The sequence below is a fragment of the Scaptodrosophila lebanonensis genome, unplaced genomic scaffold (genome assembly GCF_003285725.1).
Source record: "Scaptodrosophila lebanonensis strain 11010-0011.00,11010-0021.00 unplaced genomic scaffold, SlebRS2 tig00001415-arrow-pilon, whole genome shotgun sequence".
Taxonomy (NCBI): domain Eukaryota; kingdom Metazoa; phylum Arthropoda; class Insecta; order Diptera; family Drosophilidae; genus Scaptodrosophila; species Scaptodrosophila lebanonensis.
The window spans coordinates 5571048-5589275 of record NW_022060742.1 but is presented as its reverse complement, the minus strand read 5'-3'; the positions used below and the strand labels follow the sequence as shown (position 1 = coordinate 5589275).

General features: G+C 36.8%; 2 protein-coding genes across 10 annotated transcripts in view; both read right to left on the bottom strand.

Moving 5' to 3' along the window:
• Position 1: 1 nt before the first annotated feature.
• LOC115633136 lies at positions 2-1496 on the bottom strand. Its single transcript, XM_030530542.1, has one exon. The coding sequence runs from the start codon at positions 1422-1424 to the stop codon at positions 120-122; it is 1305 nt and encodes a 434-aa protein (XP_030386402.1). The 5' UTR covers positions 1425-1496; the 3' UTR covers positions 2-119.
• Positions 1497-5584: 4088 nt separating this feature from the next.
• LOC115632501 (four and a half LIM domains protein 2) overlaps positions 5585-18228 on the bottom strand; it is a 108486-nt gene continuing 95842 nt past the window's right edge. For 4 of the 9 annotated variants that reach the window (XM_030529683.1, XM_030529685.1, XM_030529684.1 and 1 more), the window contains 3 exons: positions 7209-7378; positions 6774-6960; positions 5585-6706 (listed from right to left, as the gene is read on the bottom strand). In XM_030529683.1, the coding sequence (XP_030385543.1) occupies positions 6549-6706; positions 6774-6960; positions 7209-7378 (515 nt within the window). In that variant the 3' untranslated portion in view covers positions 5585-6548. Of the gene's footprint in view, positions 6707-6773; positions 6961-7208; positions 7379-9760; positions 9997-15942; positions 16189-18228 lie in introns of those variants that run through there. The other 5 variants (XM_030529686.1, XM_030529687.1, XM_030529688.1 and 2 more) reach the window with 4 other exon arrangements.

The following is an 18228-nucleotide window of genomic DNA, read 5'->3' as shown; positions in this document are numbered from 1 at the left end:
ATTTGGTTTTAGTAACCTGAAGAATGCTCTTTATTCAAAATTTTAACGTGAGAACCCAAACTAGAAAATATATATTAAAGATCAATTTGTTTTTTTTTCTGCACATTCTGCGATTTCGTTTACCACTTGGGTGATTTTTTCTGCAACTGGCCCTTGTTTAGCTCCGACCTTGGCTTATTATAGTTGCAGTCGCAGCTTTCGAGGAAATTTTTCCGCAATTTTCCATCAGCACGCAGCTTTTGTTGTTGTCTCTCGATTTGGCATTGGGCGCAGTTGTTCGGATCCGGCGATGATTGCCTGTAGAAACAATTTGGGAAGGATTGTTGCTCGCATTCGCACTGACACCCGAAAAGCTGGGGATTTCGTGGAATTGAAGTCCCAATAACCATAAGTTGTTCTTGGGCTAGTTGCTGATGCCGCTGATCGCGCTTCCACAGCAGCTGCTGGAGCTGCTGACGTTCAAGAGCCCATGCCTGGCGCTCGCTCATGAATTGCTCATCCTTTTGCTTCTGGGCATCCCGCTGCTCTCGGAACACCTGATCGTATATGATGCGAACATTCTTCTCGCGCCTCTCACAGGCCTGCTCCTGAATATTTTCCAGCTGGTACTCCAGTTTGCGGTCCAGTTTTTCCAGCTGCGCCTGCAGTTGGGGATCATCAGCCGAAAAGTATCGGAGAGCAGTGGCTAGAAAATCCAAGTGGTCGTTGCCACCAGTCCATAGTTTGATACGCTCAATGGCTTCATTGGTGCTGCGGCATATACTCATTGCCATAGCATTGCTGCGCTCCTTGCTCACATTGTCGATAGTCCTTTTGTGCTCGGTAAGATCGGTCATTTCGGTCACCTTGGACTTGTACTCCAGCTCATTTTTTAGGGAACGTGTGTGCAGTTTGTCAAGCTCCTTGAGCAACTCCTCGTTCTCCTGCGTGCGACGCTTGAACTCGTCATTGCCCTTGATTACCATTTCCGTAGTAGTTCGAGGGGTGGTCGCATCCACTCCGCCCTCTAGACGCTCTTTCAATGAGCTGACGTTTTTGCTGAACTCGTCACATTCACTGATGGCTTTGTGGGCCTTTGAGAGCCGACTCGTGTCACTGCCGTAGCCGGAGGCATTTGTTTCCATATCCTCGTCGATCAGTTTGCCATCAAAATCGGAGAGCACGTCCTCCAGCTGCCGACTCAAGTTATGCATATCGGTGAAGGGCCTACCTAGGCGACCTAATTCTCGCAACTGGCTGTACATCAAGAGCATGAGGCAGTTGCGCGCATATTTCTCGCTTCCGGGCGCCTCCTGGAAGACCTGCAGCCAACGCTGGCTCATCCCATAGTCCGATTCCCGAATTTTCAACGCGTAGATGTCTTCTAAAATGCGTACCTGGGACTCGAAATGTCGGTCCAACGCACTTTCGCTCGGATCGCACATGTTATTTTTTAATGGGGCAAATTCCAGGTGAAATTTCTATTAGCCAAGGGCTATAATATAATTTTAAATTTTTATTTTTAAACAAGGTGCTGATAGGACTTCAAAATTTTGGTATAAAAACAGATGTAAACTTTATATAGATATGTACATTAAGATTTTAGCGAAGCTATACCTGCTTTACGGTGTCTTACTACGAAAGACAATAAAGAACTGTTTTTATGTCGTTTCTGGCAAGAAAAGTTCAGCAATTGGAATAGAAAGATGGACAGACAGATGAATGGGTATGCAAATTATGAATACGAAATTTTTTTAAGATTAAGATTAAGATTGTAAAAAGAAGATTAATTTAACGATGCTTTTTATACTGATTATACATACATACAAAATTATTTGCCATAATATCGCTTCAAAAAGATTTAGAAAAATTGGAAAGAAATTGGCTTAGAATTTTTAATTTGCTATTTAATAATGAATCACAAAAAAGTATTCAATTAATAATTTAATTCAATTAAAAGTATTCAACTATTAGTTATATTCCAAATAGTCTTCGCTTACGAGTTGATGTTTTCTTTTAGCCTTTTTACACTACAATTTAGCTCGATTCAATCGCAAGTAGAAACGAGTTTAAAAATGAATTAATAGTAAATCTTGGCCAAGGTTCCACCAAAAATTGTCTGAAAAGCCTCATTTTTAAGTAAGTTTAGTTTTTAGTTTAGTGTCAGTATACCTATGAATTAAACTGCATATACTCGTATTATATATACATACATTGTGTTTATAAAAAGTCTCTAAAACCCACTAAAATCGTGCCAATAGTTTTTCAACTTGCCTTATATTTTGAAAAAAAGTAAACCATTACAGTTACGAGATGCAGGAACCAAGTGAGCATCTGCTGGATCAGCATTTCGAGTGGCAATTGCAGAAATATGACCAATTATTTAAGAGTGCCTGCAATTCCGATAAGCTCATTATAATGAATTGGCTTCACATACTTTGTAGTGCCCCCACATCGCAGAAACTGGCCCGCAACAGCCTCATTCTGCTGATGTACGGACATCTCAGTGAGTTCGGATATTTGGAAGTTCCATTTACTGATATGCGAAACTGTTCCTGCGAGCTAAATGCTTTATTGGATAGTTATATAGGACTGCCGGTAACAACAAAAGCTATTAAGAGAGCGTTACGATCAAATATAGTATACAAGAAACCAGAAAGTTGCAACGACATAGTATTTAAAAAATTTTTGGCCGGTAAGGAAGCCACTTTGAAAATGGAGAAGTGTACTCACACCAGTATTCAACGAGGATACGATTCGAATTTAACGGGGCTGGACAATCCAGATGCTACAAGACCTCCTAATAGTATGCACAGGAATGATCTACTAAAACGAAATCAAGAACAACGAACTCTCATGATATTACCGGAGAATAGCTTTTCAAATTCAAATCCGCTTTCAACATCACGTAATAAGGATGTGGAATCCAGCGCGGATAAATATAAAAAGTACATCGAAGTGTTGCATCGTCTGGAACCGATAACTTTAGGTTCAGAAACGGTTGCATTTAATCCCAAGGAATCTGTCAAAAAGTTGAATATTGATGTGACGAAAGCACTACCCTCACAACAGAAGTATTCGGGCTTAGGATCTCAAAATCCACAGCCGCAGTTTGAAGATCGAACTGAGCAAAAGGAACCGACACACCTGGAATATGTTCTCATACCTGAAACGGCAGCAGAATCTCCAGCAGAGACAACCGAGAAGTCTTTAATGCCACTTCCATCTCAGTTATCTCAATTCACTCCGAGGTATGCAACAAAACCAGCTTGGACCAAAAAAGTGAAATATCCAATCATCGAAGAAGGAAGAGATAAGCCAGATGCGGAAGCGCATGGTGCAGGTAGCTGTGAAAGCAGAGTTAATGTCACTGAAAAGGCGTTAGATTCTTCTGATTATAGCTATGACTCACATGGGGGCTACAAGAAATTGCTACCAGGTGGCAAAAAGCACTTTAAAGGGGTTCGGTTAAAATTATCAAGACGTCATGTTAAAAATCCAACAGAAAGAGACACATTTCAGAGACAAAAGGAAAAAAACTGTATTCACAAGCCTACGCTACCTCCAGAGTCTGAAAATCCTGATGTTGTAAGGCCAGAGATCAAACAATGGTCGAAAAATCAAAAAGTTGAAAGACAGATGTCCTCTGTAAAGATGAGACCAGCTTTGAATGATAAACGATTTTACGCTATAGGCATACGACCCATACCAGACATCCATCGTTCTTCGACAAATAACTTTTCCAGAGACATGGCATCTAGTCCTGACAGACAGAAAAGCAACGCGTTTGCTTACATAAGGCCTTCAGAATCCAACTGCAATTTCACAGAACTTAATAATTTTGATAGAGTGCAGACCGGCACGTGCACGGAAGATAGTCCTTTAAGGCATAAATTTATGGAATGGGAAGAAGATCGTTTTGCTTCCAAATCTCGAGAGAAAAGGGCTCCCCAAGTAAGTCAAACAAATCAACGTCGTATGTCCTGCTATTTTCCATTAGGCGGAGAATCGGAGAATACAGTCTGTATGTTTGAAAAAGAAAAAACTATATTGGGACATAACACCAACGCTTACAAAGATAAGAAAGGCCAAAGAAAATCAAAGACCGTGACCAAAGGAGTACAAACGGAACGAACTGAGCCGGTCAGGTCGATCCAGTACGCACGTAAAATAAATCGACCTATTTTGAAGCCGCCACAAATGATATCTAATAAAGCGAAACAGAACCTGAAATTGGAAAGAGAACAAAAAAGCTTTGCCGAGAAATTCCATGCCCCATCTCAATTAAAGACAGCTCCAAAAAGAGTTCACGTGCCACCGAGACAAGCAAAGGAATCGTCAAAACAAGCTCAGAACACTGCGAATTTCGCAATCGGTGCATATCGGGCTATGCGACGCCTCAATAGCTGTCGATCTCCGGGGGATTACGGTTACTATGCGCGCTGCTGCTACAGTCATTGTGAGGCTGGTCATTGGCACTGGCGCTCTATCGAACCGAAAAGTGTGGCCCCGAACTGGTTGCTTGGCAAGAAGCGGAAAAGGAAGAAAGGACGATCCACTTGGCGACGGTATCGGGGTGAATTGAAATCCCAGTCTCCAAGCTCGCAGCTGTTGTTCATAAGGAGGATGCTGACTGACAAAAAAGAGGTGATATTGATGGAAATGAAGCATTGGAAGATCCTCAGAAAGCTGTGTGTGGAGCATTGTGTGGGAAAAGTGCCGGATCTATCAGAGATTCTAGACGACGTGAATACTAAGATTATAAACCTGATCATGGAAGTGCAGGCTATTGATCACTTGCGAGAACAAATTCCAAGATTTTAAGTCCTTAGTTTGTAATAGCTATCATCAATCATTGCTAACCATCATCAATCATCATAAAGCATTAGCATTATTGCAAATATTCATCAATTATTAGTAATTAATTAATATTACACATTTTAAATATCATAAATTAATAATTGCCTGCCACCTTTAAATTCAAAACAACTTAACAACTTAATTTCTTCAATTAGATAACCATTCCAAATTACAATAAAATATCATCAATCGTTATCAATTATCAGAAGGAATGATAAGCTATCGCCAATCATCAATCAAGCTGATTGATCAAGCATATTTAATAATCATCATTCTGTGAAAATTAAAATGTTTTTAAGTTTAAATTTATAGTATGTGTATTTAAATTTTTAACCATAATTAACTGTCATCAATGAATATCAATCATTACTAATTGTCATATATCGTAATAAATTATCACCAATTAATAATCATCAGTCAATACCAACTCAAATCAATCATGATCAATTCTCATCGGTAACTATCAACCATCATCAATCCAAATCAATCATTAGCATTAAAAGTTGAGTGAAAAATGAAAAATCGTTGAGAACCATGATTTTGGTTATAGTTGCAAAATTATTTGTATCTAATTTCGTAACCATTTATAATGGTCACTATCAATCTCATAATAAAATAAATCATTATCAGTCAAACCCAAACATCACCAATCATTGCCATCCATCATCAATCCACATCAATTATCATCGTAAAAAGTTTCGGGAACATTGTAGAATTGTATGTCCACTTAAGAGAAAAACCAAAATTCTGATTATAATTATTAATTTATTTAGATTTAATTTCATTAAATAGTTAAGGACATTGACATATTGTTGTTGTTGTTTAATTTTCATAAATTGTTATACGTACTATACATAGAAAGGACTATGCAAGTACATTTAGTTTTCGCAAGGTGCTGGTGTGTAACTTGTTTTTTTATTATTGTATAATACAAAAAATAATAAAACTAAACAATTCAATTGCTAGGACGTGTGTGTGTGTGTGTGTGTGTGTGTGTGTGTACGTTTGTTAAATAACATACATACAGTATTTAGATGAGCATTAAACATAAAAGTTTGTTTCAATGCAAATAGGGTTGAAAACAACAAAATAACAAAAAAAAGGGCGGTTAGGGAACATTTGCTCGCATTCTTGCTTTTGTTGTGTGTTTGTGGGTTAAACTTAAAATAAATAAATAAACATATAGCTTGGCAACAATAGTTACAATTGGTACAGTATTTTTGTTGTTCTTTTGTTTTGTTTTGTTTAGCGTTAAAATGCAATTATAAATAATAAATATTTTTACAATTTGGCGTGCATTTAATTTAAGCACAAATATCATATTTAAATTTATCAATTTATGTTCTTCTCTTCCGTTACTCTTCTAGGCTCTATAAAATTTTAGTAAATTTTCGAAATTTCTTGCATTTGTTTAGCTACATAATTATCTTTCATTTTCAATTTCATTTTCATTTTTAAGTATAAGGCAATATTTTGTATAACGTTTAATACATAATCATCTCTCTTCCCATTTTGATTTGGTGCGGCATTTCGCACATTTCGTCGTTTTTCTTTTCATTTTTCTTTTCTTTTATATTTTATTTATGGCTAATTTTTGTTGTTGCTGCACTCGATCCAATTTGTTCATATGGGTTGTGTGGCTGTTGCGTACAAGTATTATTGTGTTTCTTGTTGTTGTTGACTTCATTTGAATGCGGCACTCCAGGAGCTTACATCAGCTTCTGCTTGGCACAGTCGGGGCAGAGTATGTCGGGTCCGTCAGTGATGAAGCCACGTCCGACTAGACTAGTCTTGCAGCTGGCGCACACGAAGCAATCGTGATGCCAGTGACGATCCTCAAAGGATATGAAGCGAGTGCCCCCAATACCTGTGGCAAAAAAAGAGTGTCGTTATTCATCTATCAGGGGGTGCTTGGCAATATTTGGATCTCCCACCTGTTATGGGCTTCACGCACGATGTGCAACGTTTGGCAAACAGCTCCCCAAAGCACTCGGCACAGTAGGGCTTCTCGTCCCGGCTGGTGAAGCGCTGACCAGCCAACGTAATGTTGCAGTGGGTGCAGGTGAAGCACTCACGATGCCACGGCTCGTTCTTGTAGGTAACGCCACCCGAGGTGATTACCTAAAGAGGGGCAGATAAAAGCGTTTCAATTTGAATTCCAGAACCACACAAGGCTAGGGTCAGACTGGCAAATAATTTGCACACAAATTAAATGAATGCCATTTCACAGAAAATGTAAAAACAGCGCTTTACAACTACTTGTAGAATGTCTTCAACTATTATAAATGTGCTTGAAGTTTCCGAGTTTGCGGGCAAATGATTTGCCTGTGTGACCACAGATTGTGCCTTAACATTTAAAATACACTCACCTTGTTGCACTTGATGCAGCGAGTGGCAAACTTCTCCTCGTAGCAGCCGGCACAGTAGATCTCCTGCTCGCGTGGTATGAACGACTTGGTACCAATGGCCGTCTTGCAGACGCAGCAGCAGAAACAATTCTCATGCCACTGCCGGGTCTTATACTCCATTTTCTTGGTGCCTGCAAAAGGGAGGAATGGAAACGTGAATGGGGAGTGTCGTTAAATCAATTTCGATTTCCGCCTTACGGCAACCTTGAACTCTGCACTTTGCCAGACAACTAACCCAATTGCCACCATCGAGACGCCTTGTCTGCGATTCGATGTCAGGAATTTATTTAAATGAAAAACCCCAATCTGTCCAACATCAGGCCCTGACATATTCGGGCCAATCCTTTTTCGCAACCCAATCACCCAAAGAAAATGGAGGAAACTTATTTTCAATACAAGCAAAACAAAAAAATAGGAGAGAACAAAACTCGACTTGCAATCGACAGGCACTTTCGCTTTTATGTGACGTTGACATGCAATTGATGAGCCATCGCCTCCTGCCCCCAAAAAATATATGTTTATACTCTCGTACCTCCCCCGATATGCTGCTCCTTTCCTGCTCTTTGACATTCTTATAACAATTAATGCAAAAATTACGCAAATACGAAGACAAAAGTAATTTGCCGCACGATAACTTTTTTCGGCTATTGGCCTAGAGGGTCAAGGGTTGGGGTTCAGTAGTTTGTGGTCTTGTCTCTTCATTATTTAGAACTTAGGCTCGCCTGCCTGCCTTAAGTTTATTATTTTGCATAAAATCTGTTTACTTTATTTATTGCGTGTTCAAAATTTGTTGCTAAAAATAATTTGGCTGCCAGGCAGGCACAACACAAAAGCCAGAGCCACGACAGTCAACGAACAACGTTCTCTCACATTGGGGCAAAGGGTTCGTTGACTGCCTATAATCGTACTTGGATGGATGGTAATACATAATTTTGTATGTTGGCAGACGACATACTCGTAGACAACGATGATGGGTAATTGACTGAAATAATGTCAGGGTTCCGATAGAAAACGCCTTCGCAATGCTTACAATTGTTTTTGTACACAACAATTGGGAACTAAATTACTAAATTGCTAGAGATATACTTACCTAAACTTACAAACAATTACTTGAACAAACAATTCTACTGGCCAGATGTTTTAGAAGAGCTTAAGAAAAGTTTGCCAAACACTTGAATTGCAACTTATTTTGATGTTTTCTGTTAGCTCATAATTTGACTTAATTTTTCATTTTACAACTATGCACAACAATTGTTAATTAATTGTTATAGTTTCGATTTGCAACTGGGGGATATATCGTTTTAACGATATTAAAATGAATGTTTTTTTTATAGAAAGTATCTAGAAGATTCAATCATTTGGAATCTTTCCAAAGCACCTTGAAGGCAATCAAGGAAACTCAAGCTGATTCCGCAAAGGGAGCAGCAATAATCTCCCGAAAAGCTAAATCTTGATTTAGATTAACATTATTAAGGAATGATTAGTTTTTGGTAGAAGATTGGGCTTATTATTCCTGCAATACCTACATTTTGTCCTCAAAACTATACTACTTAATTTATCTAACGTTATTGCTTTGTTTGTCGATAAATGTCTTCAACGTATTAGAGAGGATATAAGATATTATATATATCTTTAATATTAATTGTATGTTTGTTGACTGGATAAATAAATAAATAATTAAGCTAGAGTGACACTTTTAGTTAACGTATTTAGTTCACTCTTAATCTTTAAAAAAGAATTTTTCATTCATCCTTAAATACTGTTATCAAAACACTTGCTTAAGAATAATTTAACTGGAAATTAAGTTTAATCAACTTGTAGATATTATATTTGTTTTATCAACTTTTAAATAAAAGAGATTCACTCTCATTCTTTAAAAAAGAATTGTTCTTTTTATTTCATTTCTGAATTGCTGTATTCCTTTATCTCAAGACCTTTAAAAGACTTGCTTAAGAATAATTGAACTAGAAATTGTGTTTAATCAACTTTTAGATATAAAAGTGCCATGGATTATTCATGAATTTCGTTTGCGAAAGATGAGCTAGAGGGAGAAATTTGTTTATTCAAAGATTCAAATGCAGCAAAGACAAATTATGGTTTTTATTGTTTTCACACATTTGATGTGAAGCCAATGGTCATCATTGGGGATAACATCATCCAACTATAGACTAATTTGCTCATCGCAGTCGACTGACATATGTCTGAGATGTCAGTTAATGCCCACGCATCCACAGACTATGTATACATATGTATGTCGACGATCGTATCTGGAGGGGGGCAGTATTAGTCATGGATTTGCGATAGATCGAAAGCTCAGCAGCTTCTTTGCTGATGACGCTATTCGAGCAGCTGGGCGAGCTGTTGACCGACTATTTGTAGGCGTTTTAGCTTCAAATAGCTGCCAAAAATTGATTGGGCAATAATAATGATAAATTATGATATGGGGGGTTTGTCGCAAGCAAATTTGAATAAGTTGGCATTAGTTTGTTTGGTGATTTATTGCTCGGCTTTACCTGCTTTGGTGGCTCGCGGATCGCCCTGTCGGCAATAGTCGCCCAATGAGCAATAGAAGTTGCGATTCTCCTCCACGGCCGACGCGTTCGGCAGGAACATGCTCAGCACGGCAATGTCCTCATTGTTATCCTTTGCTTTCTTTATGCGCTCGGCGCCAATTGTTTTGGTTTGCAAATGCAAACGAGATTTCATTCTAGAGCTCAATACGTCGACGTCGGTCATGATGCGCGATTAGCTATTGTTTGATATTGCAAATTTATTGTACTTGTAGTTGTTGTTGATGTTGCTATTATTGTTGTTGTTGTTGTTGTTGATTAAACGGCAGCCTCGATTAAACGCTAAACTAAATGGCCAGCTACCTTAGCAGGCAGGCAGGCAGGCAGGCAGCGAAGCATTGCGCCTAATAAGTCACGATTTGGCCAACAACACTTTTTGGCCATTTTCTTCGCTATATGGAGGCCAAGATGCGATCGACTGCAGCTATATGTAGGTCACCTGCTCTGATCAATGTCTCTCTCTCTCTCTTTCTCTCTCACTCTCTTTCTTTCAATTAATTTAAAACAAATTCTAATGGCAAGCATTTGATCTGCTTTTAGTTAAACCAGTTTTGGGTCTTTGGCAGTGTTTCTAAGTTTGTTACAAGCTTTAAACAAAACACTGCCGATCTTATCGCGGCTTGCACAATATATATTGCGTGGAACATTTAACAGGCAAATCAAATTTCGAATTTGGCGTCGCCGAGTCTGCTGACATCAATTTTGTACGAGCACATCATGACATCACAGGCCGCCAAATAACGAGTTTCGTTGAAAGTTAAAACTTAGAAAATCTTTATAAATAAATCGCAACAACAATTGAAGCGCACTTAATGTGCTATCATAAATCATTAAATAATTAACTTCTGCCATTGTTTTGTACATGAGAGCAACGAAAATTGCCAATCATAAATTCATGAGAATTAATGGGCAATTTGTTTATACCTCCAAAAATGTTTAAAGGAAATGGTTTTGAGTTCAGAAACGAGCAGGAAACGAGGCAAATCGTACGAGTACAAGTATTTCCATATATTTTGGCCACTTCGGGAATGTTGTAATTAACCGCTGTTTGCTTAAATAAGTCGGATCTGGTTTAATCAGCGACCCATTTGTGGCTGCTTAGCCAAAGTCTCGAGTTACTTGCCAAGCAAACCAACCACAGCATTCCTAAGGCTTAATTCTCGTACAACATACTCGCCTCTGCCTCTACCTCTATCTACTTGTATACGCTTTATTTGTATTAATTCTGACTAATTAAAGCCGTTGTCAAGCGCTCAGCTTTCAAAGACAAATGCCAGTAGTGTAGTGTGTAGGGTGGGCGTCGACACCTACAACAAAAACAACAACCAGACCAACAAACGACGCCGCCGCCGCCATCGCTGAGGTCAAGTATGGCTTTCGATTTTGCAAAAACCCGTACGTATGTTTTAAAAAAAAAAAAAAAACTATTTGCCATTTAAATTTGTCTGCGAGCATTGAAAAACTGATGTACAACAGCGCGATTTTTTTAAATGTATACCCTCCAGACAACAATTTTAGCAAAGATAAAGCGAGTCTGCTGCATAACTAAGTGGGAAGGTAACAGTCGAAAGAAATTTGTTTAGCTAGATCGTGGTCTCATCTCATATGTATACATGATTTTGATTTCCGGCTTAATGTGAAAACGCCTTTTTTCGTTTCCATAAAATAACCTTCGTCCTCCGATAGCAATTAGTTCATGTAATTACGAGTATGTCTACCAATATAGAATTTATTGGGTTTCAAGCAACTGCCCCTTCTCCTGCTTGTTTTTTAACTTGTTTTTATATATTGCAGTATCTGCTTTGTTACTATTCCAACTTTTTCTGGTTCAAATTAATTCAGCATTAAAAAATGCTGGATGTTTAGTGTTTGTAAACAAAGGACATTGTTAATCACAAATACCGACCAGCGACTCGGGCTGAGCTCGCCTGAAGTTGGACGGCACTCGACTGGCCCTGTCCAGCAACAAATATAGTTAAATACGAGTATATTAGATACAGATGAGTGATACATAAATGGACTCTAGATCTTTACCAGTAACCCCTTCCGCAGATGAATATCATGAATCAAAATGTTCTCCGTTCTTAATTGCTGACACAGACTGGCCATTCCTGTATAAGCCTACAAAATACTATAAATCTAATTACTTATTGATAACTTTAGAAGTTTTGGGTCGCGCTCTTTTAATTTTGCTTGCTGTTTTCGAAAACATCAATTGTGCCTCCATTCGAAAACTTCGATCACCATCGATGGATTCGCAGTCGAATTAAATTTTTTTTTAAATTAGGCGGCATTTGTCTAAGTATAAAATAGTCCCACTTGTATATTATTCAATTAAAAATAGAAAACAAAGTTTTCATTAATTGATGGCTTAATTGATATTGAAATAGCTTATACTTTTTCTATGATACTGTTATTTCCCCTTTCGAGGCGTGAGTTCTCATCAACTTCCTCACTTTTATGTAGAATAATTTTAAGATTTAATTTCTATACTGTTTTCTTTTTAAATTGTTGTTTAGTCGCTTTTCATTTAGTTTGAACAAAAATTGTTTTTAAATTTGCCTTTTACAGCAAAATCGAAAAGTTAAAATATATTTTTAAAACTTATTTATTGTGATTAATTTCCACTCATCATACTATATACGAGTAGTACTACAGATTTAGTTGACTACACAGATAGTAGGTATATAATTTCTTAGGAGTATTTTTAGTATCTCTTTCAGCTTAGAAAGAATTTAAGCCCTACTTTGTCTTCAGGGCATCAACTAGTCGTCTTACACATTTCCTCATCATTTATTTATGGTGATGTGCTTAACGACTCCGAGTGGTCGCCAAATGGAGTCACTTCATTGAATGTTCGACATAAGTAATGAGCATTATTAAATTAAAGGGCAACCCAATGCTGTCGCATAATAATAATAGCACGAACAATAAAACAAAAACAAACAATTATTGGGCTTGTTTTGCATTTTATTGCCTCTGTTATGGAAAAGGAAAGTGCCTGCATTGCGAAAGCAGAATGCATTGTTTGCATATTAATTGCTCGCCCCGGCAATTGGAAACCATTTGCAATGGTCAGCAAAATTGTTGCCGTTGCGTTGACTTTGCGGGCGTGTGGACAGACGGACGGACGGACGGACGGACAGACAGATTGATGGACTGTTTTAAATGCCGCGTTTTACGAGCAAGTGCCCTTAACAGCTGCTTTTCTATCGCACCTTATGTTTTCACCAGCCCGCATAGTCATCATCACCATCATCATCATCATCATCATCATTAACACTATCAGCATACATACACCGGCATAGGAGTTTGCTTGACCCGCTGTTTGTGAAATGTCGCCAGAAGGCGGAGGGCACGAGTGCTGCTATAGAGATTTATAGTTTGTTATATTTGGAGAAAAGAGAAATTGAAATTGAAATTGGTTGCTGGTGTTTGTTTCTCTGATAAGAGCGCAGGCGGCTTTTATAGGCAATGAAGAGTCGTTTCGTTTGGTTAAGCGGGTTAGGCTTAAATGCTAATTATACAGAGCCGCACACTAGATGGCTTTGTTAATCTACATATAGTACATATATACATACACATATATGTACATAAATATGTGTGTGGGAAAGTTTAAGACTAAGTGCCAAAGCCCTAATTAAATATTTTTATTTGCATTTAAATCAGAGTGCATGAACAAGATTCCGACTAATTTTCGTTTAAATTAATAACAAAATGTTCTGAAAAGCTCAGTTATGCGACTCAGTTAGTATATATATATATGAGTCAACGTGTCAGACATAATATTGGATAATATGGTAGCTTGGAGATGTTTTATCTTTTCTGCTCTTACGCGTTTTTTACCAAATAACGACTGTCGCTCTTGTCGAGCAATGATTATTTAAATCCTAGGATTTCTTCTATATTTATGGTGGAAGAATAAAACTAGTATAATAAATGTATGGGTGGACTAAACATTTGCGAGTGATTATATATATATTTTTATGGCTTAAGAATCATGTTAACATTGTTTTAAACTGTGCCATATAAATAATTGAAAGTGCAAAATTAATACCTAATGCCTTTAAAATCACATAAGACCGGCAATATACTCGTAATAGTGTCACATCTTGCAAGGATAATTTTAGGTCTTTGCAAAAACAAGTCTGCCTTATCCTTAGCTTAGGGATTTTCGAATATTTTAAGATTTTGTAATACCTTCTTTCCACAGTTACACATAATAACAGGTATTTAGCAAAAGAAAAATGTAATGAAAATATATTACTATAAATCGAAACTATATTATTTTATTCAATAACAACAAATTTGAACTAAAGCAGAGCGGTATTTTGTGTATTTAGAGAATAGTTTTTAAATGTTTTTCTTCTCATTATACTCTTTTTCAAATAATGTAGGACTAGCAAACGATTTTCCGATGCCTCTATAGCTAGATATGCCTGACGTAGAAACCATTTTGTGGCGTGGACTAATAAAAGATTGGTTCTAGCTACACAAATTGAAGACATTCAGCAACGATTGGCAAAGTATTACATTCTTTGACCAAACAATTAAGTAGGAATGAGTAGCAAAAACTTTTCAGATTGTAGTAATATATTAGAGAGAATACGTATACTATGCCCGTAATTGTTGGAGAAAATAACGAATTCGCAGAACAAGTTCAAACAATTTATGCCCCGAACTGTCACTAAAAGAGGCAGAGAAGCATGTGGATTGTACAAATTTGACTAAAATGTCCGCAATTGTAGAGTATTATTGCACTTTTATTTTAAGAGAAAAATAAAATTGCAACGTTGATGATTTGCGTTAAGAATTTAGTCTGAGTTGATGTGTTGACACAGCTCTAGATAATTCGTGTAACACAGGAAATTTAAAGGAAGACCGTTCTATTTGTATGTCCAATAGAGTCAAAACAGGAGCCAGATTGCCAAGACTTGTAAACTAGGGGCTTCAAATATGATGCGAAGCTATTGGAAATACAGACATCAAAGATGCAAATAATTAAATATGTTCATTACGCATTTCACAGAATTGTCAAAGCGAACTGAACTTTATACAAATAATTGAAAATAATTTGTAGAATTGCAGTATTTTGTGTAGTTATGTTTTAAATCTCTGTTGCCGACAAGACTTTTCAATTAATTAGCACAAACATTGAAGGCTAGGCTGCTCCATTAAGAAATCAATGGAGCATTTCTTATCTGACGACATGCCAGCATAAAAACTTCAATTAAATGTCAATTGCAACAGCAACAATAGAGACCAGATGTTAAGACAGCTCTCAAGTGTCCAACACGGTCGGTCGATCTGAGTCTTTGCTTGTGGCCGTCAATCGGTTGTCTGATAAGCGAAATTCCAAGTCAATAGCTTTGCGTTGCATTGCGTGCATATTCATTATTTTTCATTAAATGTTGTTTTTGTGTTTGTTCGCCAACGCCATCGACAGAGAGTCGAGAGAAAATAAAAAATAAAACATGATTTTAAAATGTTTCCGGTTTGGCTTTTGTGACATGTCGCCAACCAAATGGCCAGAGTGCAACTCCAACTGTCCGACTCTTGTTATTAATTTTATTGTTTTCGTTCATTTTGTATGCCGTGTTGAAATTGATATTTGTGTTTGCAGAGGCGTGCATGATTTTTGTCTTCTTTGTTATTACTTTTTTGTGCATTTCCCGTTTTCATTTTGGTAATCAGTTTTGCGATGTAGCGTGGGTTTTCGGCTGTCACAAAAATGTTTAAAGGCGCTCGCTCTGGCCACAGTTTGTGCAGCTGAAATGCGTATACGCCCAGTTGTGCGTTCGAGACAAGCAAAAATATTGCGCATACGCAACGTGTTTTGTATCAGAAGGCGCCCAAATAAGTTCATCTGTATATAGATACTATATAGCACACCTGCCTGATCTCTTTCCCGTGTTTCCTGCATGGGCTGCAGTTTATCATCATCCCCAACAACAACCACAATGACAACAACAACAACAACTAAAACTTTGCGCGTTTTTCGTTGTTTACAACCAGAAGCAGAAAGCAAAGAATATTTTGTTTATGCTGCGCTGGCTCCCTTTTTTTTTTCTTTTTTTTTTGTTTGGCTTGTGCGCTTAAAATATTATAATTAAGTGTGGAAATACTTGAATCACAGGCACCGCACTACTTTTGCTTTTCTTTTGGCCTCTTCCTCACTCAATATTTGATGTTCTAGTCTATTTGTGTGTGTGTGTGTTTGTTGCTTCACATCGAAGTCTGTGCAGTAATCAGTTGATAGAAAAATATCGCAAAATGCAACACGTTGTTTATGTTGCCTGCCACAAACGAAAATTGTGTTCAGTTGGAACTCAGCCGCGACCACAATCCACGCGCTTTCAAAGCCGTTTTGAGACTGACTAACTGCTGTGTCTGCCCGCTTGACTACTTGACTGCTGGACTGCTTGAATGACTGACTGTGTAGCTGGCTGGCTGGCTGACTCGCAGATACTGCTACGAAGTACTGCTCGAGCTAGCAGTGTTTGGTTCGTGTTCGTAAACAAAATCTTCGTTCGAGCAACCGGGCCAGCATTCACTCAATTATTGAGTGGAAATGTTCGGGCACTTGTTGCAAACGCATTTCGTGGCCACTAGAGTATTAATGCCGCCTCTGACAAAGATTGTCTTGTTAAACATGACAACAACAATTACAAAAGCAACTACAATGTGCCAGCTAACCCATTGCTGCCCAATTTCCATTTAGTGCCTTTAAGTTCTTCACTTAATTTACATGTTTTTAATTGTTTTAAGAATTTGAGTCTACCTTGAGTCAATCTGGCCAGCCTCCCTAAGCAAAAAAATGATTTTAATTATGAATAAAAAATTTGCTTCAGTTTAACTTACAAGTGGGTTATTAACTTTAAGAATGAATACAAGATAAACTGCGTAATGTTCTTGGAAATTTTCATTAAAGCGTAGAAGAAATAATTATAATACATACACATATATACACACATATTTTGTGCATATTCATATTTACATATGCATGTATGTATTCTCTTTTATATGCTTTGCAGTCGCATAATTTCAATAAATATCTTTGCCAAATCTTAGAGCTTTTAATCATACATAGTATTTTGATTTAATTTTTCAGAAATTTCACAATTTAATTCCACATTATTATTATTTAATTTTTCAGAAATTTTACAATTTAATTCTCGATCTGCCAGCGCTTAGGTACTTGGTATGAGAATCGCAGAGGAGGGCGACCACAAAATTTTTATTTAATTTATCAGAAATTTCACAATTTAATTCCCAATATTATTATTATTTTATATTATTTAATTTTTCAGAAATTTCACTATTTAATTCTTGATTTTCCAGCGATTAGGTACTTGGTATGAGAATCGCAGAGGAGGGCGACCACAAAATTTTTATTTAATTTATCAGAAATTTCACAATTTAATTCCCAATATTATTATTATTTTATATTATTTAATTTTTCAGAAATTTTACAATTTAATTCTCGATCTGCCAGCGCTTAGGTACTTGGTATGAGAATCGCAGAGGAGGGCGACCACAAAAGTTTTATTTAATTTATCAGAAATTTCACAATTTAATTCCCAATATTATTATTATTTTATATTATTTAATTTTTCAGAAATTTCACTATTTAATTCTTGATTTTCCAGCGATTAGGTACTTGGTATGAGAATCGCAGAGGAGGGCGACCACAAAATTTTTATTTAATTTATCAGAAATTTCACAATTTAATTCCCAATATTATTATTATTTTATATTATTTAATTTTTCAGAAATTTCACTATTTAATTCTTGATTTGCCAGCGATTAGGTACTTGGTATGAGAATCGCAGAGGAGGGCGCCCACAATATTTTTATTTAATTTATCAGAAATTTCAAAATATAATTTTTATTTTTCAGAAATTTACATACATACATTCAATATACATATGTATGTGTGTAAATAGCCCTTCAAAGACGGGCAAGGCCTGCTAGTAATCTATAAATCAAAAAGGAAACTATTTTCTTAGACTTTAATTTAAATCCCAATAGTAACATTAATGCTAAGTTTTATTTTAAGAATTAATTAAAAAACTGATGATATCGTATATAGAAGCATATTCTTATATAACTTGATTAACTGATTTTCTCAAACGAATAACTTTTTAATTATCAATTACATAAAGAATAAATTTCGGATAAGGATAAAGTGTCCCAGAGAATAATTCCTAACGAACTTTTTGACTCTTCTGCTCAACTGATGACGCTGATTACAATATTTTCACGGTCTACTGCTCCAATTATATAGTAATGTATTTTCTCACCTACTCTCAATTAAACTATTCCTCTCCTCACTAAAAACAAAACAACTAAAACCATCGCACCATCTTACATGCATTTATAGAAATATAAAATACATTTTTCAAAAGTTT

What these genes read in the sequence shown, in the direction of transcription:
- LOC115633136 (XM_030530542.1), bottom strand. Translation starts at nt 1,424, where the DNA reads ATGTGCGATCCGAGCGAAAGTGCGTTGGACCGACATTTCGAGTCCCAG.